General features: G+C 40.8%; 1 protein-coding gene across 24 annotated transcripts in view; it reads right to left on the bottom strand.

The window, feature by feature from the left end:
- SSH2 (slingshot protein phosphatase 2) overlaps window positions 1–27,504 on the bottom strand; it is a 303,729-nt gene that overhangs the window by 53,317 nt on the left and 222,908 nt on the right. For 11 of the 24 annotated variants that reach the window (XM_016932093.3, XM_016932105.4, XM_016932091.3 and 8 more), the window contains 3 exons: window positions 24,020–24,123; window positions 16,504–16,568; window positions 5,575–5,696 (listed from right to left, as the gene is read on the bottom strand). In XM_016932093.3, the coding sequence (XP_016787582.1) occupies window positions 5,575–5,696; window positions 16,504–16,568; window positions 24,020–24,123 (291 nt within the window). Of the gene's footprint in view, window positions 1–5,574; window positions 5,697–16,503; window positions 16,569–24,019; window positions 24,124–26,982; window positions 27,163–27,504 lie in introns of those variants that run through there. The other 13 variants (XM_063798760.1, XM_016932100.4, XM_063798751.1 and 10 more) reach the window with 6 other exon arrangements.

Here is a 27,504-nt window from a genome sequence, read left to right as displayed (position 1 = left end):
CCTAAAATGCTATTTCAATCTCACATTAGCCCAGGAAAGGCTTTAAGTTAATGGAAGAGGTTCGTACAGAAAGCCATGGACCCCTGATTGTATGCTCTATCACATCTCTTCTCTGGGAAACAGTAACCTACCCTAGGCCACTGCCACTATCTCTCCTTAACGCTGCTGTAACTGCTTTCCCACTCTGGCTAGTCTCCGAAAGGCTTCCATGATGCTCCATGCCAATCTATCTAGAGCGGCAGCATGGTGTACTAGAAAGAATCTGGCATAACCATACTGTGGAAAAGCACAGTATGGTTAAGAGCTCTGGAACCTGGGTTCACAGTATGATTATGGGCTCTGGAACCTGGTTTCTTGCACTAACTGTATAATCTTTTTTTAAAATTTATTTATTTACTTATTTATTTATTTTTAAGATGAGTTTCGCTCTTGTTGCCCAGGCTGGAGTGCAATGGTGTGATATCGGCTCACTGCAACCTCCACCTCCTGGTTCAAGCGATTCTCCTGTCTCAGCCTCCTGAGTAGCTGGGATTACAGGCATGCACTACCACGCCCAGCTAATTTTGTATTTTTAGTAGAGATGGGGTTTCTCCATATTGGTCAGGCTGGTCTTGAACTCCCAACCTCAGGTGATCCACCCGCCTTGGCCTCCCAAAGTGCTGGGATTACAGGCGTGAGCCACCGCGCCCAGCAACTGTATGATCTTAGGCAAATTACTTAATTGTCTTGTGCCTTAATTTCTTCATTTGTAAAACTGGGATAAAAATATCTTCTTCATTGCACTGTTTTGAAGATTAAATAACAAATAAAAGAGTAAAATAGTGTCTAAGTGCCTAAAATGTAACAGTCATTACCATTTATTGAACATCTGCTATGCCAAAAGATCTGGGATTGATTTCCTTCAGTATTACAACTTTTTTTTAAACAAATTATTTAACCTCTCTCAGCCTTAATTTCTTCATCTTGAACTGTGAATAATAAAACCTATTCTCATAGATATAGGTATAAAGACATAACATACTTAAAATAAAACAATATATGTGAATATACTGTCCTGTAAAACAAATGTTGAATATGAATCTGTAATGGGTGCTCTAATATATCTGAAAGTGATTGGGGGAAGGGGAAACCATTATGCTTTAAAAACAACATAATGAATACCAAACTTTAACTGTTAGTCACTGCAGGGTTAAAGGAGGCTAGCCCTTAGTTGGGCTTTCCACTACACTTGCTGGCCTGTGCTACTTAACACCTTAAGAGTGATTCCAGGCCAGGCACAGTGACTCATGCCTGTAATCCCAGCACTTTGGGAGGCCGAGGTCAGGACTTCAAGACCAGCCTGGCCAACATGGCGAAACTCCATCTCTACACTAAAAATACAAAAATTAGCTGGGTGCAGGGGCAGACAGACGCCTGTAATCCCAGCTACTTGGGAGGCTGAGGCAGGAGAATCACTTGAACCTGGGAGGTGGAAGTTGCAGTGAGCTGAGATTTGCGCCATTGCACTCCAGCCTGGGAGACACAGCAAGACTCCCTCTCAAAAAAAAAAAAAAAAAAAAAAAAAGAGTGATTCCAGAGCTCAGGAGATTCAAATCAAGACTGAAACAGCTTATCCACATTAGAACCTGGACCTGAACAACAGAAACACAGCTACCATGCCAGAGTCCAGGAGCAAGACAGCTCTACCACAAGTTTTGTTGAGTAGATGAGATGAGCGCACAAAAAATTTGTTTTGAAAACGGCTTCCCAAGATGAAGTGGGGATAGTTTTACGGTAGCTTTTTGTTTTGTATTTAATGAGTGCTTAGCCAGGTTCTTAGCAACAAGTATAATTTGGAGTATAAATATGGTGGGTTGGTAGCCCAATGACAAATCTAGAAATTAACTATATAAAAAGATACAGAAGCTGCAAAAGAGTGTGATCTATAAGCTTGTGACCAGATTTTGGTTAACCTTTGGACAAGTGACATTGATATACAGGAATCGACATTACATTTTTGGCTTGTATTCAGGCCAGAATGCTTTTTTACATTAAGAAGTAGCTTTTTCAGCAGGGCGTGGTGGCTGTAATCCCAGCACTTTGGGAAGCAGAGGCGGGCGGATCACGAGGTCGAGATAGAGACCATCCTGGTCAACATGGTGAAACCCCGTCTACTAAAAATACAAAAATTAGCTGGGCATGGTGGTGTGCGCCTGTAGTCTCAGCTGCTTGGGAGGCTGAGGCAGGAGAATCGCTTGAACCCAGGAGACGGAGGCTGCAGTGAGCTGAGATTGCACCACTGTACTCCAGCCTGGCCACAGAGTGAGACTGTCTCAAAAAAAAAAAAAAAAAAAAAAAAAAAAAGTAGCTTTTTCACGCAACAGGAAGGAAAGGACTGAATAAGGCACGCTTGGTATTTTTATCCAGGTTACCTCAGTCTCTCAAGATTTTTCTCCATTAAAGTATAACTACTTATTTTAGTAAATATTCAATTCATTCAATAAAAATTTATTTAGTGCCTACTATGTACCAGACATTTCAAGGTGTTAGGGGTACAAAAAGAAATGGAAAAAAACCCCCCCAAAAACCATGAAGCTCTATTATTTTATAACTTAAAATATATGTTACACTTTAGAAACCAAGATTATGCTGCATATTTAAAAAATTATTAAAATATAACATAATACTCAAAGAACTTGTAAATGGGCTAAATGAATTGGCTGCAACGTATTATTAAGAACTATTTGTACTTGTCATAATCTGGGTTCCACTTTGGCTTAATACTATTTTGAAGCATTAACATTTACATTCTCAGATATGAAATGATACAAATTCAAATTCCTTCAACAACAACTGAGACAGAAATGATTTTAGATTACCTGAGCATCTGAGACTTCTTACTGTCCAAGGAACTCATTAAAGCAGAGGATGTATGGGAATTTCATAATAGCAAGTTTAGCAAACAGAATGAAAACTAGTTTCTAGCTTTTCATGTTTTAAGTTTGTCTTCTATAAACTATAATTTCCTTTGGCTAGTGACACTGGTCAGATATGATTCAGACAGGGCCATTGGCAAAAGATAGATGTAATTTACTGAGTATAAACTACTGGATACCTATATTAATATGCATTCTTTCTGGTAAAGTTTAGGACAAAGTGAAAGAGAAATGATTAGACATGTGCTTGCTCATATTCTGGGTCAGGAGAATCTGCAGTTATTGTCTTCTGTCTCTAGGGGAAGATTCAATTGAAGCTTTATGAGGTTCCTGTTCCTGTTTTATAGGGTTTTCAAGGGAGGGGGTCAGGGAGAACTGAACAAAGGAAATATGAGCTAGAACAGTGCTGTCCAACTGAACTTTCTGCAAGAATGGAAAATGTTCTATACATGTACTGTCTAATACGATAGCCACTAGCACATACAGTTACTGAATACTTGAAATGTGACTAGTTAGAACTGAGGAATTGAAATTTCATTTAATTTTAATCTATTTAAAAAGACACGTGCATGCTGTATGCAGTGGCTCATGCCTATAATCCCAGCACTCAGGAAGGCAGAGGCAGGAGCTCAGGAGTTGAGACCAGCCTGGACAACACAGAGAGACTATGTTCTTCACAAAAAGGAAAAAAGAAAAGAAGAGAAGAGAAAAGGAAGGAAGATGAAAGAAGGAAGGAAGGCAGGCAGGCAGGGAGGAAGGCAGGCAGGCAGGCAAGAAGGAAGGAAGGGGCACATATGGTTAGTGGCTACTATACTGGACAACACAGATCTAGAAAGATTAAAAACCTAAATTAGAGGTCCTAAAATCCTAATGAATGTAAACAAGGTAGGTGCTGTTATAGGAAAATGCTTACTGAAAGCTCTGTTGCTTAATCAGAAGTTAAAACCATGCAGGAGAAATCTTCCTAAATCTGGTTTACAAGCCTGTGTAAATTCAGAGCCTACAATTAAATGCTGTTAAGTGGTATACAAGCTAATAACTTTAGCTTTGGGAATCCCTGTGAACCCCCAAGTCATTTTCAGGTTGACTTCTATATAGGAATAAGGTAAACATTGGTTTGGGAAACTTTCTAGTGACAAAGTGATTTTTTCCCCTCAACATCAGGACAATTAGAATCATTCCCAGGCTCCTCCTCTCTTTGTGGCTAAATTTCCCTAGGCCTGGGTCACACCCCTAGCTACCCCATAGTTCCATTCTAATCCTGAACCAGGAAGTCAATGCTTTGAGACATCTGGCAGGATTTCCTGAGGCTGATTATCCACAGCGTGAAGATCTGCTTAGCAGCCACATTCCAAAGTCTTCCGAAGGTTTCTCCAGAAAAAGTGGGAAAAATAAAAAAGGAAAGCAACAAACCTTAAGGACACACGAAAAGGCCAGGTGTTGTGTGTCATCTTTCATCATAGAATGTAAAGTACAGCTAAAGCCAAAGGTACATAAAAAGTTCTGCTTTGAGTTTAAGGAGCCATCCCGTACCACCCCATCCCCGCCCCGCCCACCATCCTTTTTAACTCAATAGAAGGAAAAAGGAGGCATAGCATTTGGTAAAAGCAAGGTTTAAACAAAACAGACTGTAGTTTAAGTGGGATCTCTTTGTATCTGGGACTACTGGTATACTACCACAAAGGGTAGGTGCCCTAGAATCACCAAAGTGAATCATTACTGACTACAATAGAGTAGGCCAGGTGCAAGGCTCATGCCTGTAATCCCAGCACTTTGGGAAGCTGAAGTGGGAGGATTGCTTAAGCCCAAGAATTCAAGACCAGCCTGGCCAACGTAAGGAAATCTTCTCTCCAGAAAAATAAGGAAAAAAAAAAAAAAAAAGACCAAATAGCTGGGTATGGTGGTGCATGCCTGTACTTCTAGCTACTTAGGAGGCTGAGGTGGAAGGATTCCTAGAGCCCAGGAGGAATTTGAGGCCGTAGTGAGCTGTGACTACATCACGGCACTTCAGCCTGGGCAGCAGAGCGAGACGCTGTCTCAAAAAGAGAAATAAAAAGGCAGCTTTTTTCCCCTGGAAATGTAACTTTGAAACCACTTGCTTTATATTGTGACTATCTAAAGATGAGATGAAGGTATGGAATAATGGTAAATTGGAAACACACGACCAAAGACATTCACTAAACATTCTTGTTTCTCAAGACTGTGGCTAAGATACTTATGTTCTTTAGTTTTATGTCTTGTACTTTAACAGCAGAACTGCACAAGATATTTTTGTGATAAAAGGCAACTGGGGCCAGGCACAGTGGCTCATGCCTGTAATCTCAGCACTTTGGGAGGCTGAGGTGGGTGGATCACTTGAGGTCAGGAGTTTGAAACTGGCCAATATGGCAAAACCCCATCTCTACTAAAAATACAAAAATTAGTTTGGCATAGTGGTGCACACCTGTAATCCCAGCTACTCAGGAGGCTGAGGCAGGAGAATTGCTTGAACCCGGGAGGCGGAGGTTGTAGTGAGCCGAGATTGAGCCACTGCACTCTAGTCTGGGCAACAGAGTGATGACACTCCGTCCCCATTAAAAAAAAAAAAAAAAAAAAAAAAAGCAACTGGAACAGGTTACTTAAAAAGCAGTTTTCACATTTTGAAATGGTACCACCATACCTGTCATTAGAGGAGAAATCCATTCCTAGGACGATGCTTTCTTCAGTGTCTTGTCTACCATTAGTTGAAACCACTACCATATAGCGTGTTCGATTCTGGTAAGTACTTTCCAGTCTTACAGCCTGGAATTTAGCAGACAACAGAGAAATTATGAAATTTAGGACATTAATTTCAGATCATTTCAACCCTTTTTCATCAGCATCTTAAAGCATACTCAGGAAGGCAGCAGAGCCAGTAGTTAGGAGACATAAATTAAAATCTCAGCTCGTACACTAGCTATAAAAACTTTGGTAAGTTACTAAATTAATTGGAGGGAGATATAATAATACCTAACTGTCAGGTTGTTTTAAGAATCTTATAAAATAATACATGTAAAGCACAGTGCTTGGCACACAGTAAATGCTCAATAAGATGTTTGTTATTAGTGCAATTTATACTAATTACCACAGTGTGTAATAAAGACTGAAGAGGGAAATGTGAGGTATATGAGTGTGAGCATTGGTCTCAGAGATGCAATTCCCACAAACAATTATAATATGGAGCAAACTATTAGCATCATCTAAGGGGAGTACCGACTTTGCTATACTGAATTCCTGCATGTTAATGCACTATAAGATTTTCTTCAGTTTCGATGATAATTAAAGGAGATTGCATTTTTAGAAACTTCTCATTTTTTGTCAAAAGTTTTAATTTATTCTTAATTAAATTTTAAAAGGACCCTCAGAAAATCTGAATATGGACAGGGTCTTAGATGAAACTAAGGATTTACTGTTAATGTAATAACAGCATTGTGGTTACTGTGACTTTTTCTTAAGTACCTGGAGTGAAATGACATGGTTTCTGAGTTTTACTTTAAAATGTTCCAACAAAAAAATTTAACAGGGAGTGGGGACAGATGAAAGAAATCAGACAAAAGGTTGATGGTTATTAAAGCAGAGTAATGGCCAGGCGCGGTGGCTCATGCCTGTAATCCCAGCACTTTGGGAGGCCAAGGTAGGCAGATCACCAGAGGTCAGGAGTTCAAGACCAGCCTGGCCAACATGGTGAAACACTGTTTCTACCAAAAATACAAAAAAAATTAGCTGGGCGTGGTGGCGCACGCCTGTAATCCCAGCTACTTAGGAGGCTGAGGCAGGAGGATCACTGGAACCCAGGAGGCGGAGGTTGCAGTGAGCTGAGATCACCTCACTGCCCTCCAGCCTGGGTGACAGAGGGAGACTCTGGTTCAAAAAAAAAAAGCTCAGTAATGAGTTTGTGAGGATGTACTTTCTTTCTTTCTTTTCTTTTTCTTTTTTTTTTTTTTTTGAGACAGAGTTTCGCTCTTGTTGCTCAGGCTGGAGTGCAATGGTGTGATCTCGGCTCACTGCAACCTCTGCCTCCCGAGTTCAAGCGATTCTCCTGCCTCAGCCTCCCGAGCAGCTGGGATTATAGGCATGCGCCACCACATCCAGCTAATTTTGTATTTTTAGTAGAGACGGGGTTTCTCCATGTTGGTCAGGCTGGTCTCAAACTCCCAAGCTCAGGTGGTCTGCCCACCTCGGCCTCACAAGATGCTGGGGTTTACAGGCGTGAGCCACCGCACCCAGCCTTGATAAGTTCAAAAAGATATCTTATAAGCCTTAAAAATAAAACAACTACAGGCAACACATTCAAATATTTATTACACATATTATACATACAATAACAATGCCAAGTGCTGAGGATTCAGTGGTAGAAGAGAGAGACATGATCTATGCCCTCATCGAGTGTATAGTCTAGGCTACTCTTCTTTCATTTGTTAATAATAGTTTTAAAATGACAGTTTTTTTTTTTTTTTTTTTTAAGAGACAGAGTCTTGCTCTGCCTCTCAGGCTGGAGTGCAGTGGTCTGATCTCGGCTCACTGCAACCTCCACCTCCCAGGTTCAAGCAATTTTCCTGCCTCAGCCTCCTGGGTAGCTGGGACTACAGGCACATGCTGCCACGCCCGGCTAATTTTTTTTTTTTTTGTATTTTAGTACAGATGGGGTTTCACCATGTTGCCCAGGCTGGTCTCAAACTCTGAACTCAGGCAATCCACCTGTCTCGGCCTCCCAAAGTGCTAGGATTACATGCACGGGCCACTGCACCCAGCCTTTTCTTTTTGTTTTTTTGAGACAGGGTCTCCCTCTGTCACCCAGGCTGGAGTGCAATGGCATGATCTCAGCTCACTGCAACCTCCGCTTCTTGGGTTCAAGCGATTCTCCTGCCTCAGCCTCCCAAGTAACTGGGATTACAGGCACATGCCACCATGCCTGGCTAATTTTTGTATTTTTATAGAGACAGGGTTTCACCATGTTGGCCAGATGGCCAGGCTGGTCTCGAACTCCTGCCTCAGGTGATCCACCCACCTCAGCCTCCCAAAGTGGTGGGATTACAGGTGTGAGCCACCCACCTGGCAAAATGACAGATCTTTGAAGCCAGAAAAATGTGCTCTGGAGGCAAATTCTTCTGTATAAAATAACCCCTATTCCTTAGAGAAACAGAATTCTAATCCATCAACTGGCTCATTATATTTGTCAGAAATTTCTATTTGGAACTTTTTTTTCAGTGCTGCTGTTCTTGGAGTCTCCCTCCTGTTAACTCTGTCACTATTCCAAAATGGCCAGGCCAAGGGAAAAAGAGGCATAGTTACACGGCTCAAATGACCCATTTAGCAAGGCAGAGGTGAGACTCCCATGGCTATCTTTTTGTCTCTATTCTGATACTCCTAGGAAAAGCTAGGGAAGCACAAACAGCAGAAGTGGCTACATTAAATCTTGTTTCTAATAAGAATGGATATAACAAGAATGTAATGCTTACCATTCTGATGCCAAATGCATAAGATAGAGAGCTGTACTTTTGACTTCATGTTCCATAAAGTAATTGAGCATTTAAAACCAAATTCACTTATAAGAAGCTAAGCGGAACTAACATTTAAATGGACTAAGATCTAGAAGGCTGGGATCAAGGGTGGGATATTATACACACAGAAAAATGAATAAATAGTAAATGTACATGTGGCAGACCGGGAGGCAGTACTGACTCCTTCTCTGATTGTAGAAACACTCTACAACATGTTAATTAATCAGAAATCCTGGTGCAGGTAAACTGGATTTTCTTATAAACAAGATCTCGCATATTATTACATATTTATATTTGGGCCTCCCTTGGCCCAAGTTTCCTGAATGTGTTAGAGGCTCTTTTATTCTCTGTCAACGCTCCAAGAATTTCTGGCAAGGCTCAAATACAAATGGCCTGGGAACAAATGAACTTTGTTTCTGACAATTTATTTACAGCTCCTACACCAACCAGTGGCAACTGATTGGCTAAGTCAAAGCTGATAAAAGGAAAAATATAACTTTCATAAGTATTATCTATAATGCAAGTTACCAGCCAAGTTAGAAGTGGGCTGCAAGAGTTTCTTTGTAAGTGATATTCATTGCAAACATTAGTGTTTTTTTTTTTATTTTTTGAGATGGAGTCTCACTCTATCGCCCAGGCTGGAGTGCAGTGGTGTGATCTTGGCTCACTGCAACTTCCGCCCCCCGGGTTCAAGCGGTTCTCCTGCCTCAGCCTCCCAAGTAAACGGGATTACAGGCACCTGCCACTGCGCCTGGCTCATTTTTGTGTTTTTAGTAGAGATGGGGTTTCACCATGTTGGCCAGGATGCTCTCGATCTCTTGACCTTGTGATCCACCCGCCTCGGCCTCCCCAAGTGCTGGGATTACAGGTGCGAGCCACTACGCCTGGCCAGTTGTCTCTTTAAAGTTTATTTTATAATATCAAAAGCATTTCAAATGTTTGGCTCTCCCTTGCTTACTCAAACTGTAACAGAAGTTCCCAAACCTAATGAGAAGGGCCCCAGACATTTAATACTGACTTAGGCTTGAATAACATGCATATCTCAGATCCATTCAATTTTAAGCTTCTTTTTTGTTTTTGTGTTTCACTCTGTTACCCAGGCTGGAATGCAGTGGCGTGATCTGCAACCTCTGCCTCCCGGGGTCCAGCAATCTTCCCACCTCAGCCTCCCAAAGAGCTGGGACCACAAGTGCCCGCCACCATGCTTGGCTAATTTTTTGTATCTTTGGTAGAGATGGGGTTTCACCATGTTGTCCAGACTGGTCAATTTTAAGCTTCTTAAATGGAAGAATAGCACTTAAGAGTTCCTGGAATTTGATCACAGGCCTCTAGACAGTACCTACAGTATTAATTCAACACCTATATCCTAATTAGAAGGATGAGATAAAAATCTTTGAAGAAAAAATTCTGAAATGTGAGGGGATAAACCCAAGACTTTAATTAAAGTTCCTTTTAGGCCGGGCGCAGTGGCTCACGTCTGTAATCCCAAAACTTTGGGAGGCTGAGGCAGGTGGATCGCTTGAGGTCAGGAGTTCGAGATCAGCCTGGCCAACAGGGCAAAATCCTCTCTCTACTAAAAATACAAAAAAAATTAGCTGGGTGTGGTGGCGTGTGTCTATAATCCCAGCTACTCAGGAGGCTGAGGCAGGAGAATTGCTGGAACCCAGGAGGAGGAGGTTGCAGTAGGTTGAGATCACGCCACTCCACTCCAGCCCGGGCGACAGGGCAAGTGAGACTCTCAAAAAAAAAAAAAAAAGTTCCTTTTAAGCTTCAAGATTCTAGGTTAAGGAATTAAAAATCTATGTGCCGCAGCCATAAGGAAAAGTCTAACGCCCATCCTGGTTTAAGGTTTATTTCGTATTCCTCTGTTGGAGATAAGATTAAGCAAAATCTAATAATTTATTAACACAGTCAAATAAATTTAAAATGGCAATTTTGTACATAATATCCTAATTTTGAAAAGGACAGCATTTCCAATGTTTCTTCAGTCTCCAGAACCTATATTGAAATCAATGACTGGAATAAGACGATAATTGAGATGCATTTGATTAATCAACTAAAGTTCTCCTTGAAAAGGACACTACTGAAGTCCATTTTAATTGTCTAAACAAAACAATTATTCTGGACTTTAAAACTTGGCAGCAATAGTAACTAAGATTATATTTCCAAGAAACTACATTTACTGCCTAAATGTGGAAGCCTATTACAAGTTACAGGTGAATTGGATCCAGCAATCTTAGGACTGAAGTAGGTCTGAGAAGTCATCCCCTGCCTCTTTATTCCTGAAGAACCCAATCTGTTTTCAAAGCTCATCTATTAAAGAATAATGCTATTCCCTCGGCATCCAATTTAAACGCTTAACCTAATTACAAGCAGTTCACAAACACCACCTGATAAAAGAGCTGCTCTTGGCTTAGAGTGGTGGCTCACACCTGTAATCCCAGCACTTTGGGAGGCTGAGGCAGGTGGATCACTTGAAGTCAGGAGTTTGAAACTAGCCCGGCCATGATGGTGAAACCCGGTCTCTACTAAAAATACAAAAATTAGCGGGGCATCATGGCATGTACCTGTAATCCCAGCTACTCAGGAGGCTGAGTCATGAGAATCAGTTGAACCCAGGAGGCAGAGGCTGCAGTAAGCCAAGAACACACCACTGCATTCCAGCCTGGGTGACAAAGCGAGATCCATCTCAAAAAAAAAAAAAAAAAAAAGAGCTTCTCTCCTCAGCATCATCTAACATCAGGAAATACTCCTCCTTAAGCTTAAACTGTAACTTTGCCTTTAATTTCTTTTCACCACTGGGTGCAGTGGCTCACGCCTATAATCCCGGTCTCTCCTAAATATACAAAAAATTAGCCAGGCATGGTGGTGCATGCCGGTAATTCCAGCTACTCAGGAGGCTGAGGCAGGAGAATCGCTTGAACCTGGGAGGCGGAGGTTGTGGTGAGCCGAGATTGCGCCATTGTACTCCAGCCTGGGCAAAAGAGTGAAACTCTGTCTCAAAAAAAAAAAAAAAAAGACTTAATTTCTTTACACCAAGAGTCTTACATGCATGCCCCTGTGTGCATGATGTAAGACTCTTGGTGAAAAGAAATTAATTACCCCCAGTAAACTACATTATAAAGGCCCAATGTCTAAGACAGGCAGTTCACCCAATCCATCAGAGAGAAAGGTTCCAAAAGTAGGTAAATATTAAATGCTAGTCAAAAGAATGAAGCAAAATCAATAGCCAAAATTAAAACAGGCTTCACTTGTGACACTAGTAAACTAAAGAACACTGTCTTCAAAAGAGAAAGATTAGAGCTTGAGGAAGTCTCTGAATTTTTTTTTAAATCAGTCTGTATGAAATTCTTAAATATGAATTATATTCTGTGTAGCCATTAAAAACCATGATTTATTTATTGACATGGAAAGATATCCATGATAAACTATGAAGAAAGTAGGTTACAAAAAGGTATTTCTATTTTTATCACATTTTCGTAGAAACAAAACAATGCTCTTCCTCTCACTCTTTACACACACACACACAGATACACACACACACACAGACACACACACACTCTCTCTCTCTCTCTCATATATACATATTTAAAAAAAGAGTGGAAGGATACTTATCCAAATTGCTGAGAACGGTTTTCTCAGAATGTAGAATACAGAGTGATTTTTACTTTATTTATACCTTTTTGCATTGTTTGGGAGAAAAAAAACCCCACATAATACATTTATAGCTAGAAAAAATGAACCAATTTCCATTTTAGAAAGCAACATATGATGAAAACCAAAATCATAAAACTTCTCATTTTCTTGAATTCTCCTGCAAAATACTCAAAAAAGACCTCTTTGTACCTTATCAACACTTCAGCTTTAGTTAAGAACATCAATTGAAATTACTTCAAATGTCCTGAAAATTCTTAATTTCTCAGATTAATGTTTTAATTAAATGGTTGATCTTTGGTAACGTGCAAGAGTACTATAAAACCACTTTCTTTATTTTACTAGCTACAGTTTTTCTAAGTACTACAGTTAATGCTTGATGCCTGTATTTGGAACACAGAGCTTCCCTGGAGGAAAAGATTGGCTTTGTCCTATTTTCTCTTTTTTTTTTTTTTTTTTTTGAGACAGAGTCTCGCTCTGTTGCCCAGGCTGGAGTGCAGTGGCACGATCTTGGCTCACTGAAAGCTCTGCCTCCCGGGTTCATGCCATTCTCCTGCCTCAGCCTCCTGAGTAGCTGGGACTACAGGCACCTGCCACCACGCCTGGCTAATTTTTTGTATTTTTAGTAGAGACGGGGTTTCACCGTGTTAGCCAGGATGGTCTCGCTCTCCTGAACTCGTGATCCACCCGCCTCGGCCTCCCAAAGTGCTGGGATTATAGGCGTGAGCCACTGTGCCCGGCTTATTTTCAATGCTAAAGCAAAATGTGTGGTTTGGTTGGGTTATTTAAAAAATGAAGTCAAGACTTTCAGCCGGGCGCGGTGGCTCATGCCTGTAATCCCAGCACTTTGGGAGGCCGAGATGGGCAGATCACTTGAGGTCAGGAGTTCAAGACCAGCCTGGCCAACATGGTGAAAGCCTGTCTCTACTACAAATACAAAAAATTAGCCGGGTATGGTGGCATGCGCCTGTAATCCCAGCTAGTCGGGGGGCTGAGACAGGAGAATCACTTGAACCCGGGAGGCAGAGGTTGCAATGGGCCGAGATCGAGCCACTGCACTCCAGCCTGGGCGACAGAGCAAGACTCCGTCTCAAAAAAATAAATAAATAAATAAATAAAAAATAAAAAAAAACCCAAGACTTTCAGTTGACTATCAAACTTTTAACCTTCTGCACAAATCTTCAGAGTTTCAGCATTACAAATTTAACTCAAAACAAAAGCCTTTGCTTTGAGTCTACAAATGCTCCTTTCAGTTACAGAAGTGCTAATTTGTCCAAAGTCATACAATGCATTGACTCATTTTCTTGAAGATGACTCACTCAATAAGCTGAAACATAATGACTATGTGTTTGTAACAACTCAAAACAACTGTAAAACGGCTTGTCATTTGAACTTTGAATTCAGAGGCATCAGTTACATTTTCTGAATTTATATTTTATAAATGTAAAGCAGCTGAAGATGCATATTTTAGTAAGAAAAGAATTGCCAGCTCTGCCTTTGTAACTGCTTCCTTCATGTTCTTCCAAGTCTCTATGCAGTTAAAATTATTTTAATATTTAGAGGTTCAAACCAAATTCCAGAAGGTTATCAATGAGAAAACGATAAAGTGATGTTAGATCTCTTTAAAGCTTTAGCTTTACCAAAACACACAAATGTTGAAAGCTATCAGCAAATATTTATTGGGCATCCAGTATGTGCAAGTGACTGTTGTTATGGGTTTTCAAAGAGGTGTACTCCAAGTGTGATTCCTGGATCAGCAGCATCAGCAGTGTTTCAAAACTGGCTTAAAAATACAAATTATCTCTGCTTCCCCTTTACTAATCGAACTCTGCATGTGGAGTCCACCAATTGGTGATTTAACAAAGCTCTCCATGTGATTCTGATATACTTTAAAGTTTGAGAATCATTGCTTCAGATGATGATGATGATTATTATTATTAGAGGGTCTTGCACTGTTGCCCAGGTTGAGGGCAGTGGCGTGATCATGGCTCACTGCAGCCTTGACCTGCCAGGCTCAAGCAATACTCCCACTGCAGCCTCCCGGGTAGCTGGCATGCCACTATGCCCAGCCAATTTTTTACTTTTTGTAGAGACAGGGTTTTGCCATGTTGCCTAGGCTGGTCTTGAACTCCTGGGCTCAAGCGATCCTCCTGCCTTGGCCTCCCAAAGTGCTAGGATTACAGACATGAGCCACCACACCCCAATCACTCCAGATTATTAATACTGTAAGAATAGCATCCCCCCCATTCCCTTTTAAATAATAATAATAACATTATTATTATTTTTTGAGACAGAATCTTCTTCTGTCATCCAGGTTGGAGTGTAATGGCACAATCTCGGCTCACTGCAACCACCGCCTCTTGGGTTCAAGTGATTCTCCTGCCTCAGCCTCCTGAGTAGCTGGGACTACAGGTGTGTGCCAACACACCTGGCTAATTTTTGTATTTTTAGTAGAGACAGGGTTTTACCATGTTGGCCAGGCTGGTCTTGAACTCCTGACCTCAAATGATCTGCCCACCTCGGCCTCCCAAAGTGTTGGGATTACAGGCGTGAGCCACTGTGCCTGGCCTTAGATAATTATTTAAGAAAGAAATATATCAAGAAATACAGACAAGATTTATATAAATGTATAATGTTACTTTTGGTTAGGATATAAAACATTTAAAAAATTAAAATTAAGATATAAAATAACTATGAAAAGATTCCTTTAAATTTTTATATATTCTAATCAAAGGACTCATTACCACATACCTAGATTACTGCCATAACTACCCTAGCAGGCCTCCCTGATTTAAAATGATCTTTTCCTCCTCTCTATTCTGTATTAGCTTCTGAGGAATCTTCCCTAACTACTATAGCTGTCCCACGGCATTCTTTGGCTCAAAAACCTGTAATGTTTCACAAGTGCTTATTGAAAAGGGAGAGGTACTACCTTTAGTTAGTAATCTAGAGCAGGCAGCAAGCTTGTGCAACCCGTGGCCCAAGATGGCTTTCAATGTGGCCCAGCATAAATTCATAAACTTTCTGAAAACATTATGAGATATTGTGATTTTTTTTTAAGCTCATCAGCTATCGTTAGTGTATTTTATATGTGGCCCAAGACAATTCTTCTTTTTCCAGTGTGGTCCAGGGAAGCCAAATGATTGGACACCCCTGAGAGGCTCAGATGGGAAATGTAAATAAGGAAAGTAAGTCACGTGAATATTGAATGGGTAGAAATACTTTCCAATTTCCACAAAGAAATATGGTCATCTCAGTTTTGTTTTCCTAGTTTTATTGGAGGTATTACTACAACAGTGCAGGAATGATGACAAATGGTGACACTTGACTTAAGAAGACAATAGGGGCTGGGCACTGTGGCTCACGCCTGTAATCCCAGCACTTTGGGAGGCCAAGGTGAGTGGATCACGAGGTCAGGAGTTCGAGACCAGCCTGGCCAATACGGTGAAACCCCATCTCTACTAAAAATACAAAAATTAGCTGAGCGTGGTAGTGTGCACCTGTAGTCCCAGCTGCTCGGGAGGCTGAGGCAGGAGAATCGATCGAACCTGGGAGGCGGAGGTTGCAGTGAGCCGAGATTGTGCCACTGCACTCCAGCCTGGGCAAAAGAGCAAGACTCCGTCTCACAAAGAGGATTATGGTAAATTAAGAACCCATGCTACATCTCATCTAACTTTAAAATTCTGGCTTACGTTTTTTTAAAAAAACACTGTGATCCAAACAAAATGTATCTCTGGCCTATACACTGCCAGTTTGAGACCTCCAGTTTACAGCACTAAATCCATATTTGCCTGCCTTGTTTTCTAGTCTCTATCTTCCCAATAATCATAATAATAATCCCCATACTTAGACAGCATTTTGCACTATGCAGTATGTTTTCATGTCCAGTTGACCCTCTCAACGTGAGAGGTAGTCAGGAGATGAGGAAATGGGCACAGACAGGGTAAAGTAACTTGTCCAGTATCATATGATTAGTAAAGACCTAAGTCCACGTCTCCTGAGTCTGAAGCCAGCATCAATCTTTGGCCATTTCACTCCCTCCTTGTCCTTCCCTATGTGTGTTTTTGCTTGTTAAGTCCTTATCTAGAATAATTTCCTTCTACCAATCCAAATCTCATCATCTTTCAAGAGTCAGCTCAAGCTCCACTGACTACATAAATCTTCCTAATCTAGGTCAAATCCCCAAGGTTTTTCTCCATTTTCTGAACTTCAATTGTTATTATAGTTAATAACTTACAAATTGGTGCTTACCAACAGTCTTAAACCATCAAATTATTTCACAACACTCCACATTATCTTCTCTCTTACTTCACATAGTTCCCAGCACTGTGTTGGGATGTAAAAATGACTGTTCAATTTTGGCTATCTTAGATAGTCTTTTGAGGAAGAAAATTATGATGACACCACTAACTTACCAGCCTGATGTTGTCTTCTGGGCGGAGTAATATGAACATTGCTTGGAGATGCTGTTGGAGATCGCCTGGTGAAATTTACAAACCAAAGGATAATTATTCTCCATTCTAATGTTGACAGAGAGGATTCCTTCTACTTTAGTGACTTTTGTAAAAGAAAGTTCTGATTCATTAAAGGACTCTAATTAGACATAGAAATTAAATGATTATTAACTTGTTTTAAAATGGAAAGACAGACTGCTAGACTGCATCTTAATACATTTTCTTTTAGTCTATACTACATTAAAATTTATGTCTGTTCTATGAAAGGTACACTTGAGACCAGTCTCAGTTTTGTATTATGGTGGATGTTCATGAGAGACTTGTTGGTGAGATCTGTTAGGCAGAGGTAGCACCCACTGGCTGTTTTTGGGCCCACTGAAGGTAGCAATGAGGGCACTTTGAAAATGGGTGTAGTAGTGTAGTGTTAGAGGAATTATCCATAACTTTAAAAAAGCTAACCATTTTTTCATTCCTATTTCTATAATTATATGCTTCGGTTGCATTTGACCTAGGAAGACTTTTGGATTCTCCCTAGAATAAGGTCAATAGTTTAAAATGATTTTCATATTAGTGACTGATATTATTTATTTTAATTTTTTTTGAGATGGAGTCTCGCTCTGTCACCCACGCTGGAGTGTAGTGACTGATATTATAATGAGAGTATGTATATATACACACACACACACACACACGTATATGTATATACGTATACATACACACAGTGAGACTCCATCTCAAAAAATATATATATACACACATGTATATATGTATATACACATGCATATATGTATATAAATATACATACATATATACACATATGTGTGTATATATACTCTCATAATATCCATACATATAAATATATATTTATATTTATACATATATATTTATACATATCCATACATATAAATATATATACACATATATGTGTGTGTATATATATACTGTCATTATAATATCAATCACTACACTCCAGTGTGGGCGACAGAGCAAGACTCCATCTCAAAAAAATATTAAAACTCATGCTAGAGCTTGCAGAGCCGAGATTGCGCTATTGCACTCCAGCCTGGGCGACAGAGCGAGACTCTGTCTCAAAAACATATATACATATATATATATATATATATACACACACACACACACACACACACACCTATGTATGTATATATATACGTACGTGTGTGTGTGTGTGTGTGTGTGTGTGTGTGTGTATTTTTTGAGACAGAGTCTCGCTCTGTCACCCAGGCTGGAGTGCAGTGGTGCGATCTCTGCTCTGCAAGCTCCGCCTCCCAGGTTCACATCATTCTCCTGCCTCAGCCTCCTGAGTAGCTGGGATTACAGGCGCCTGCCACCATGCCCGGCTAATTTTTTGTATTTTTAGTAGAGATGGGGTTTCACCGTGTTAGCCAGGATGGTCTTGATCTCCTGACCTTGTGATCCGCCTGCCTCGGCCTCCCAAAGTGCTGGGATTACAGGTGTGAGCCACAGTGCCTGGCCAATGAGAGTATATATTAAGTATGCCACATAAGGGATATATATTCTCCTGAACATATTATTAGGTTCTTTAAAATGGCCAACCATTATTTGAATCTTCACTTGTTCTTATACATCTTGTCAAACTAAGTTGAAATTTCTTTGTTTTAACTATTATAGATTTCCTCATATTCCTAGGAAATCTGAGGCTTTAGATAGCAGGAGATAAATAATGTACTATCATAAATTATGAAAATCTGTGAACAAAAAAACCTCATTCTTGCCGACTCAGATCTTGCCCTTATTAAAGTCTAAGGTGACTGACATAGTCACATAACCATGAATGCCAGTATAACTTGTTCTCACATTGGTCTTGAAATCTACATAATTTTCCTTCAGTTAACTAATAGCTGTTAATTATGAGATGAAATACTGTTATGTACAAGAAGTGGATAGAGGCAGGAAGAAAAAAAAATAGGTTGGCAAACGGGTTGGTGCGTTTGTCTAAATGGTCAGCAAGTCTGAAAGCCTTTCCTTTCTTCTCCCTCTTTCCTTCTCATACAGAATAGTTTTCTTAATCTCAGCACTTTGGGAGGCTGAAGCGGGGGACTGCTTGAGGCTAGTGAGCTATGATCATGCCACTGCACTCCAGCCTGGGTGACAGAGCAAGACCTTATATTTAAGGTCTTGAAATAAATAAATAAACAAAAACCAAACAACTCCCCCACCCCAAACCAAAAAGGATGGTTTTCACTGCTGGCTTCTGACCAATTAATTCCATATTGCAGAATCTTTCAATTTTCAAAATTAAAATGGAGAGTCATTATGTTTGGCCAGATCCATTCTACTACATTTCAAGGCCAGGGACACAATCTAAGTCTCATATGCACAAACCCAAGAGAAATGAAAACGTATGTCCACCCAAAAAGTTGTACACACATCTATATACAGCATTATTCATAATAGCAAAAAAGTGGAAACAACTCAAATGTCTATCAAATGATGAATGGATAAATAAAATGTGGTATTATCCACAAAATGTAATATTATTTGGTCATAAAAAGGAATGATGTACTGATACATACTATACCATGGATGACCTTTGAAAACATGCTAAGTAAAAGGAGCCTAACTCAAAAATCCATTTATATGAATCCATTTACAGAACATCCAGAATAGGCAAATCTATAGAGACAGAAAGTAGATTAGTGGTTGCTTAGGGCTGGTAGAGAGGGTGAGAGAAATAGGGAGTGCCTGCTAATGGACATCGGGTTTATTTTCAGGGCGATAAAAATGTTCTAAAATTAGATTGTGGTGATGGCTGTACAACTCTGTGACTATTCTAAAAACCCATGCATGTACACTTTAAATGAGTAAACTGGGTGAATTATATGGTATGTGGATTATATCTCAATAAAGCTGTTAAACAAAAAATAAAAGAACAAGTATGAGGAGACAAAGTGTTAGGTATAAACAGTGAAAAGCTACTGGAGTTACAAGTTGCAACTGAGTTAAGCAACTGAGGATACTTTTTATTTTATTTTTTTTCTTGAGACAGGGTCTTACTCTGCCACCCAGACTGGAGTACAGTGGCGCTATCACAGCTCCCTACAGCTGTGACCTCCTGGGCTCAAGCAATCCTCCCACCTCAGCCTCCAGGGTAGCCAGGACTAACTACCCTAGGTGTTGTGCACCACAACGCCTAGCTAATTTTTTGTATTTTTTGTAGAGATGAGGTTTCACCATGTTGCCCAGGCTGGTCCCAAACTCCTAAGCTCAAGCAATCTGTCTGCCTCGGCCCCCCAAAATGCTGGGATTACAGGCACAGACCACTGCACCAGGGCTGAGCTTCTTTGAAATTAAGTTTCCTTCTGTCCTACCAGTAGAAATAACCAGAGGAAAGGATTTTTAGGATGGAGAACTTCTGGAGGAGAACCCTAAATAGCAGCCCAAAGTCCCCACTCCAAACACTACTGGCCCAAAGATTCAGCTGGCTTATTTGAAGCTCAGACAAAAACCAGGAGTCCTACTCAAGTAAGCCTTCTTATGTGAGTTGGAAGCTCAGGTATGTCAGCTACAAAAAGTACTTACTGCTCTGAGCAAACTGCATATCATTTACTACTGGGCAACTGTTCTTCACAGAGTCTAACAGAAGGCAATATATTGATATAGCATTAAGATAACCTTCCCTACATTTCCCTACCATATACTTCATTTCTAGGAGCTAAATTTCAAATTTCTATTGGATTTTATAGACTTTTCATTGTTTCCATTTAAAATACTGGCAGACATTCACCCATAATACCCTTTTTTGACTGCAAAATAGTATTTGGATATTTCAAATGCAGCCCAGTTAAAAAATTCTAACTAGTTCAAGAAACATGCATAAGGAAGTACAACTAGACAAGGTAAGCCCTTGATCTGCTCTCAATTCTGCCATCAACTTGCAGTTACTGTGGGCCTGGCCAAGGCAGCTTCAGTTTATGTGACAGCCTGGCTTTTACAAGCTGAGTTTATACTCGCACTGCCTCATCTGTTCCGGTCTGGATCACAAATCAAGTCCATTCAGCTTGTGTTAAATCTGCTTTTCTTTTTAGTATGAGGAAAGCTAAGTGAACAATGTCAAGTAGAAACCTGGGTGGCAGCTGAGTGTAGAAGTTTGACCAAAGAAAAATGCCAACCAGTGCCAGGAGCTTTAAAAGCCACTGACCCCATTAACTATTACATGCCATAGAGTAATTTGCCCAACATTCTAGTCAGACAAACTGGATTTAAACCAATAATTTGTCTTCTTTTTACTGTAAGGGATAAATATCCACACTGAAAAGAAATAAAAAGCTTAGTGGGCATACTTCATCCGCACATTCAAGTTTTTTGGGGAAGTGTCCTCCCCTACCCGACCTCTGGTACTGGGCCCTGGGGAGGAAGGTTTTAGAAAGTGTAATCCAAGCTAATTTCCAAAAGAGATTATTTCTTCCCTTACTCTAAAAAATTTTCCATGGCTGGAGAGTTCTGGTAGGAGGAAAATATTGTCCAAACAAAATGGATTATGATTCTGAGCTGCCACAGTTGCAACTAGGTGAAGGCCCAAACAGGTAGTAGGGCAGCCACTAAAATAGCCGAGATTATCATGACTAAAGCTATGCTCAACTACTGGCTCAATGGGATCCAATATTTTTGGCTTTTACCTCTGACCTAAACACTTAAGGTTATCGTAATCTTTGTTCCTTTCTTAGTAATTACAATTTTTTTCACTCCTGGAGGTCATAAGTGGTCAAAGTGGCACATTTATGACAACAAGCAATCACCTCTTTCTGTACTACTGATCAGGATTAGTGTCCTCAGGCTGACTTTTATTTTTTTTCCCCAAAATGATAAATAAGGACTGCCAGTAGAAGAGAAGCATCAGGTTATCTTCTTAAACTGTGGATATCCTATACCTGGAGATCTCTCTCCCTAAGACACATTTTCTATGGTTCTTTTAAAACCTCATCATCACAGGTGTTCCTGATTTTAGAGAAATCCAATATAAAAGAATATAGTGCATATACTACTGTTAGTTGATATTTCAAAACAAGAGTCTTATACTCATTCCTATGTGAACATTTGATGATTCCTCTGGGTTAAATTTCCAGTCTTTTTAGTGTATACATTCAAGTAGCAGACACTGGCATTTTAATATGTGACATAATGACTCATTATCACAGCAAAAAGTTTATCTTAGTATATTCTGTATCATTCTCCTCCTCATACCATCACCAGACAGTAGAAAGAAATCAGAAATTGAATCTTTGATTAGTTGAAGTAATTCTGAATAAGATTCAAGGGAACAGCTAAACTTCTTTTTTTCTTTTTGAGATGGAGTCTCATTCTGTCGCCCAGGCTGGAGGGTAGCAGCGCAATCTCAGCTCACTGCAACCTCCATCTCCCAGGTTCCAGCAATTCTCCTGCCTCAGCCTCCTGAGTAGCTGGGACTACAGGCGCGCGCCACCATGCCTGCTAATTTTTGTATTTTTTTCTTTTTTTCTTTTTTTTTGAGATGGAGTCTTACTGTGTCGCCCAGGCTGGAGTGCAGTCGCGCGATCTCAGCTCACTGCAAGCTCCACCTCCCGGGTTCACACCATTCTCCTGACTCAGCCTCCTGAATAGCTGGGACCACAGGCGCCCGCCACCATGTCCGGCTAATTTTTTAAAATTTTTAGTAGAGACGGAGTTTCACCATGTTAGCCAGGATGGTCTCGATCTCCTGACCTTGTGATCCACCCGTCTCAGCCTCCCAAAGTGCTGGGATTACAGGCGTGAGCCACTGTGCCCGGCCTAATTTTTGTATTTTTTATAGAGATGAGGTTTTGCCATGTTAGCCAGGCTGGTCTCAAACTCCTGACCTCAGGTGATCCACCTGCCTCGGCCTCCCGAGGTGCTGGGATCATAGGCGCGAGCCGTGCCTGGCTCTTTTTTTTTTTTTTTGAGACAGGGTCCCACTCTGTCACCAAGGCTGGAGTGCAGTGGTGCAAAGATGGCTAACTGCAGTCTCAACCTCCCAGGCTCAAGTGACCCTACCACCTCAGCCTCCCAGGTAGCTGAGACCACAGGTGTACACCACCACACGTCACTAATTTTCTTTTTTTGAAGTGGAGTCTTGCTCTGTTGCCCAGGCTGGTGTGCAGTGGCATGATCTCGGCTCACTGTAACCTTCGCTTCCCAGGTTCAAGTGATTCTCCTGCCTCAGCCTCCAGAGCAGCTGAGATTACAGCAGTGTGCCACTACGCCCAGCTAATTTTTGTATTTTTAGTAGAGACAGGGTTTCACCATGTTGGCCAGGCTGGTCTCGAACTTCTGACCTCAGGTGATCCACCTGCCTTGGCGTCCCCAAATGCTAGGATTACAGGTGTGAGCCACTGCGCCTGGCCACATTTGGCTAAATTTTTTTTTTTTTTTTTTTTTTGTAGAGATGGGATTTCACCATCTTGCCCAGGCCGGTCTCAAAGTCCTTGACTCAGGCAATCCTCTTGCCTTGGCCTCCCAAAGTGCTGGGATTACATCTGTGAGCCAATGTGCCTGGCCCACCTGAACATTTTTAACCTGAACACTCAAAATCTTAACTGAGGGCCGGGTGCGGGGACTCACACCTATAATCCTAGCACTTTGGATAACTGAGGTGGGTGGATCACCTCAGGCCAGGAGTTCGACACCAGCCTAGCCAACATGGTGAAACACCATCTCTACTAAAAACACAAAAATTAGCTGCATGTGGTGGTGCATGCCTGTAGTCCCAGCTACTTGGGAGGTTGAGGCAGGAGAATTGCTTGAATCCAGGAGGCGGAGGTTGCAATGAGCTGAGATTATGCCATTGCACTCTAGCCTGGGTGACAGAGTGAGGGTCTGTCTCAAAAAAAAAAAAAAAAAAACAACAACAACCCTGGCCGGGCGTGGTGGCTGAAGTCTGTAATCCCAGCACTTCAGGAGGCTGAGGCAGGCGGATCACCTGAGGTCAGGAGTTCGAGGCCAGCCTGGCTAATGTGGTAAAACCCTGTCTCTACTAAGAATACAAAAATGAGCTGGGCGTGGTGGTGGGCGCCTGTAGTCCCAGCTACTCAGGAGGCTGAGGCAGGAGGATCGCTTGAACCCAGGAGGTGGAGGTTGCAGTGATCTGGGATCGTGCCACTGCACTCCACCCTGGGTGACACAGCGAGACTCCATCTCAAAAAAACAAAACAAAACAAAACAACCCCAATCTTAACTGAGAAGTTCCATATAACTTCATTATTTTGGTACCGTCTTATTATTATTCCAACAAAAATGTATTGAACATCTACTATGTGTAAAAGGCTTTTTGCGAAGCGCTAAAAAAATTGGTCTGTGAGGGTAAAAGTCATTACGGCCCTGTACAATGCTTTCTTTCACCATTAAAGAACTTCTGAAGAGATGGGGATGAGGTAGTCAACCTTTTAGAATGTAACAAAAGATATAGTTACCAAGAAAGAAATGGTGTATATGCAAGCATTACCTGCATGCTTGTTCCGTCTGTGGCTGATTCTTGGTGTGGATGAGCCATTTCCCCGTGGTAGAAAAAGGGCAGCACCTTTGACAGTTAGAAAGCTCTCGCTGATGCTACAAGGAAAAAGTCAAAAGAAAATAAATTACTTAGGAAAGGAAATCAAAGAGTAGGATGGATAACCACTTTTGGATTCTCTCTTCTCTATTCCAAAGTCCCAACTTCACGGAACGAAGTAAAAACATAATCCAGAGAGGCTGTGGTTACTCACTCATACGCTCCTGTCTACTCTAGACAAGTTTTCTTTCTTTTTCTTTTTTGAAAGGGAGTCTTGCTCTGTTGCCCAGGCTGGAGTGCAGTGGCGTGATCTTGGCTCACTGCAACCTCCGCCTCCTGGGTTCAAGTGATTCTCCTGCCTCAGCCTCCCGAGTAGGCTGGGATTACCGGCGCCCGCCACCACGCCCAGCTAATTTTTGAATATTAGTAGAGAGGGTTTCACTATGTAGGTCGAGATGGTCTCAAACTCCTGACCTCAAATGATCAGCCCACCTCGGCCTCCCAAAGTGCTGGGAATACAGACGTGAGCCACTGTGTGTGGCCTCTAGACAAGTTTTCTGAAACAAAACTTTACAATATTCTTTTTTTTTGAGATGGAGTCTCACTCTGTTGCCCAGGCTGGAGTGCAGTGGTGCGATCTTGGCTCACTGCAACAACCTCCGCCTCCCAGGTTCAAGTAATTCTCCTGCCTCAGCCTCCTGAGTAGCTGGGATTACAGGAGCGAGCCACCACGACCAGCTAATTTTTGTATTTTTAATAGAGATGGGGTTTTACCACGTTGGCCAGGCTGGTTTTGAACTCCTGATGTCACGTGATCCACCAGCCTCGGCCTCCCAAAGTGCTAGGACTACAGATGTGAGCCACTGCACCCAGCCAAAACTTACAATATTCTATATACATTACATGGCAGCAGTTAAGAGCACAGGCTCTGAAACCAGAATGCCTGAGTTTGAATCCTGGCTTTACTTCTTCCTAATAGAGTAGGCCTAAATTTCCTTATCTGTAAAACAGGGATAATAAAATGAAGTTGTTGTAAAGAGCCAATGAGAACAGAGCTTCTTAAAGTGGTGCCTAGCATACAGTAAAAAGCCCTTAATAAATATTAGTTATTATAAGTAGATTAGTAGAAGGTTATCAGTAATGATGTTTCAATACCATCCTGATCAGATGTGAAGTATGTTACAATATTTAGCTACTAGTAATAGGTCCAAAGTTTGCAAAAAAAATTTGTTTAAAATATACACAACAGTAAAGTGTTACTCAAAATTTTACTACTGCCAACTTGTATCCCCATACTCACTGAAAAGTAGTAGGCAGGAAGTGTGTTTAACCTACTTGAGTTTGTCATTCACAAGATGATAATATAGGTGGAGAATTACTGCTGAGGATAGTAACTATTCAAAATACAATTACTGGTCTGGTCACAGTGGTTCATGCCTGTAATCCCAGTGCTTTGGGAGGCCAAGCCAAGAGGATTGCTTGAGTCTTGGAGTTTGAGACCAGGCTAGGCAACACAGTGAGACTCCATCTCTAAAAAAATATTTTAAAAATAGCTGGGGGTGGTATCACATGCCTGTAGTCCTAGCTATTCAGGAGGGTGAGGTGGGAGGATCACTTGAGCCTAGGAGTTCGAGATTATAGTGAGTTATGATGGCGCCATTGTACTCCAGCTGGGGTGACAGAGCAAGACTCTGTCTCTTAAAAAAAAAAAAAAAGCAAAACACAAAAACTAGTGGATACCCACAAACAACCAGAAAATAAATCTAAATTATTTCATATCAATAAACTAAATAAGCCTTTCAAGTTATCCATCAAGTTTCTCACAGAATCTGAAAGGACAGAACTTAACTCACAAATAGCCAAGTTTAGAAATACCTAATAGAGGATTCTAAATTGCTTTTGAGTACAGTACTGCTATTAAAGGTTAGCTAGCAGACTGTAAATGACATTGTCTACTCAGTATTTCCACTTGGAAATCTTAATTGGCATGTTAAATTGACGTTGCCAAAACTAAATTCTTGAGTTCCCCCACCCTCAAGTCAATCTCTGGCCTCGTTCTCCAGCCTCATTCTCCCAGTTGTTTAGGCAAAACACCTAATAGTCATCCTTAGTGTCTTTCCTTCCTATAATATATATCTAATCCATTAGCAAGTCCTGTGAGCTTTACTTTCAAATATATCTTGAACCTGCCCACTTATCCCTATCACCACTATCACACTGGTCCATGGCACCAGCATTCCTTACTTGGACCACTATTTAAAAAGTTTTTCTTAAGCCTTTTATTATAGAAAATTTCAAACATACACAAAAGTAGAGGGAATAACTATGATAAGTAAGCCCCCATGTTCCCATCACATTTGAGCTTTAATTTGTGGCAAATTTTGTTTCTTCTACATCCTCACCCATTTTACCTTGCCCCTAAAGTGAAACAAACCCCAGGTGCTGTATCAAAAAAAAAAACTTCTTAACAGGTCTATCTGCAACCACTTCTGCCCTCAATTATCTACTCACCAAATAGCAACCAGAGTGACTTAAAAAACATCGATTGTACAGTGTCACTTCCCTGCTTAAAACCCTCCAAAGGCTTCCTTTTGTACTTGTAAATAAAAAAAACAGTCTTTAGCTTGGTCTTCAAGGACCTGTAACATCCTACAGGACTACTCCTCTGATCTTGTATCGTCTCCCCTTTTGTTTACCATGATCTACGATTCTTCTTTCTGTTTCTTCGATGTTTGAGGGACTTTGTGCTTTCTGTTCCCTACTTGGAATACTTTACTTGTGGCCTACCATTATGTAAGTCTCAGCTTACATATCACTGCTCCTTCCCCCAATTCCAATCATACTCTACCCTGTTGTTCTGTTTTGTTTCCTTCAGAATATTTATCATAAACTAAAATTATATTTATTTAGGTGTATACCTGTTGTGGTTACCTTCCTATAGTAGAATATAAGCTCCAAGAGGGCAAGGACTTAATTTTGTGCATCACTGTAGCTGCAGCACTGGAAATAGTGTAAGGCACATATTAGCTGCTTGAACAATAGGTGATGGATGAATGAATTTATCCCAGTTTTTTCCACGCTGTATGTCTGTCCTGTCACTGTAGCAGAAATTGTAATTTAGGACAAGTCTCACATGTAAAAATGATAATTATATAACTCAATATATGTGGCAGATTAATGGACTTTAAGATATTTGATGATAGATTAGCAAATGAAGTTAAATCACCTCTATAATGTTATCAGACATTGATTCAATTTTATCCTTTAATAAAGTCCATGAAGCTAATAAAACCTTTGAGGTAACCTGCCAAATAGACTGAAACACACCTTCTAAAAACAAAAGAATCCACAGATGTCACTTTAAAAATTTGCATGCTGGCTGGGGGTGGTGGTGCCTTGATTTTATTTTGTTTTCATCTTTAAATAAAGCATTACTCTCT

Source organism: Pan troglodytes, chromosome 19 (assembly GCF_028858775.2).
Source record: "Pan troglodytes isolate AG18354 chromosome 19, NHGRI_mPanTro3-v2.0_pri, whole genome shotgun sequence".
NCBI classification, from domain to species: Eukaryota; Metazoa; Chordata; class Mammalia; order Primates; family Hominidae; genus Pan; species Pan troglodytes.
Note: the sequence above shows the minus strand (reverse complement) of the source record. Positions and strands in the feature narration are given on the sequence as shown.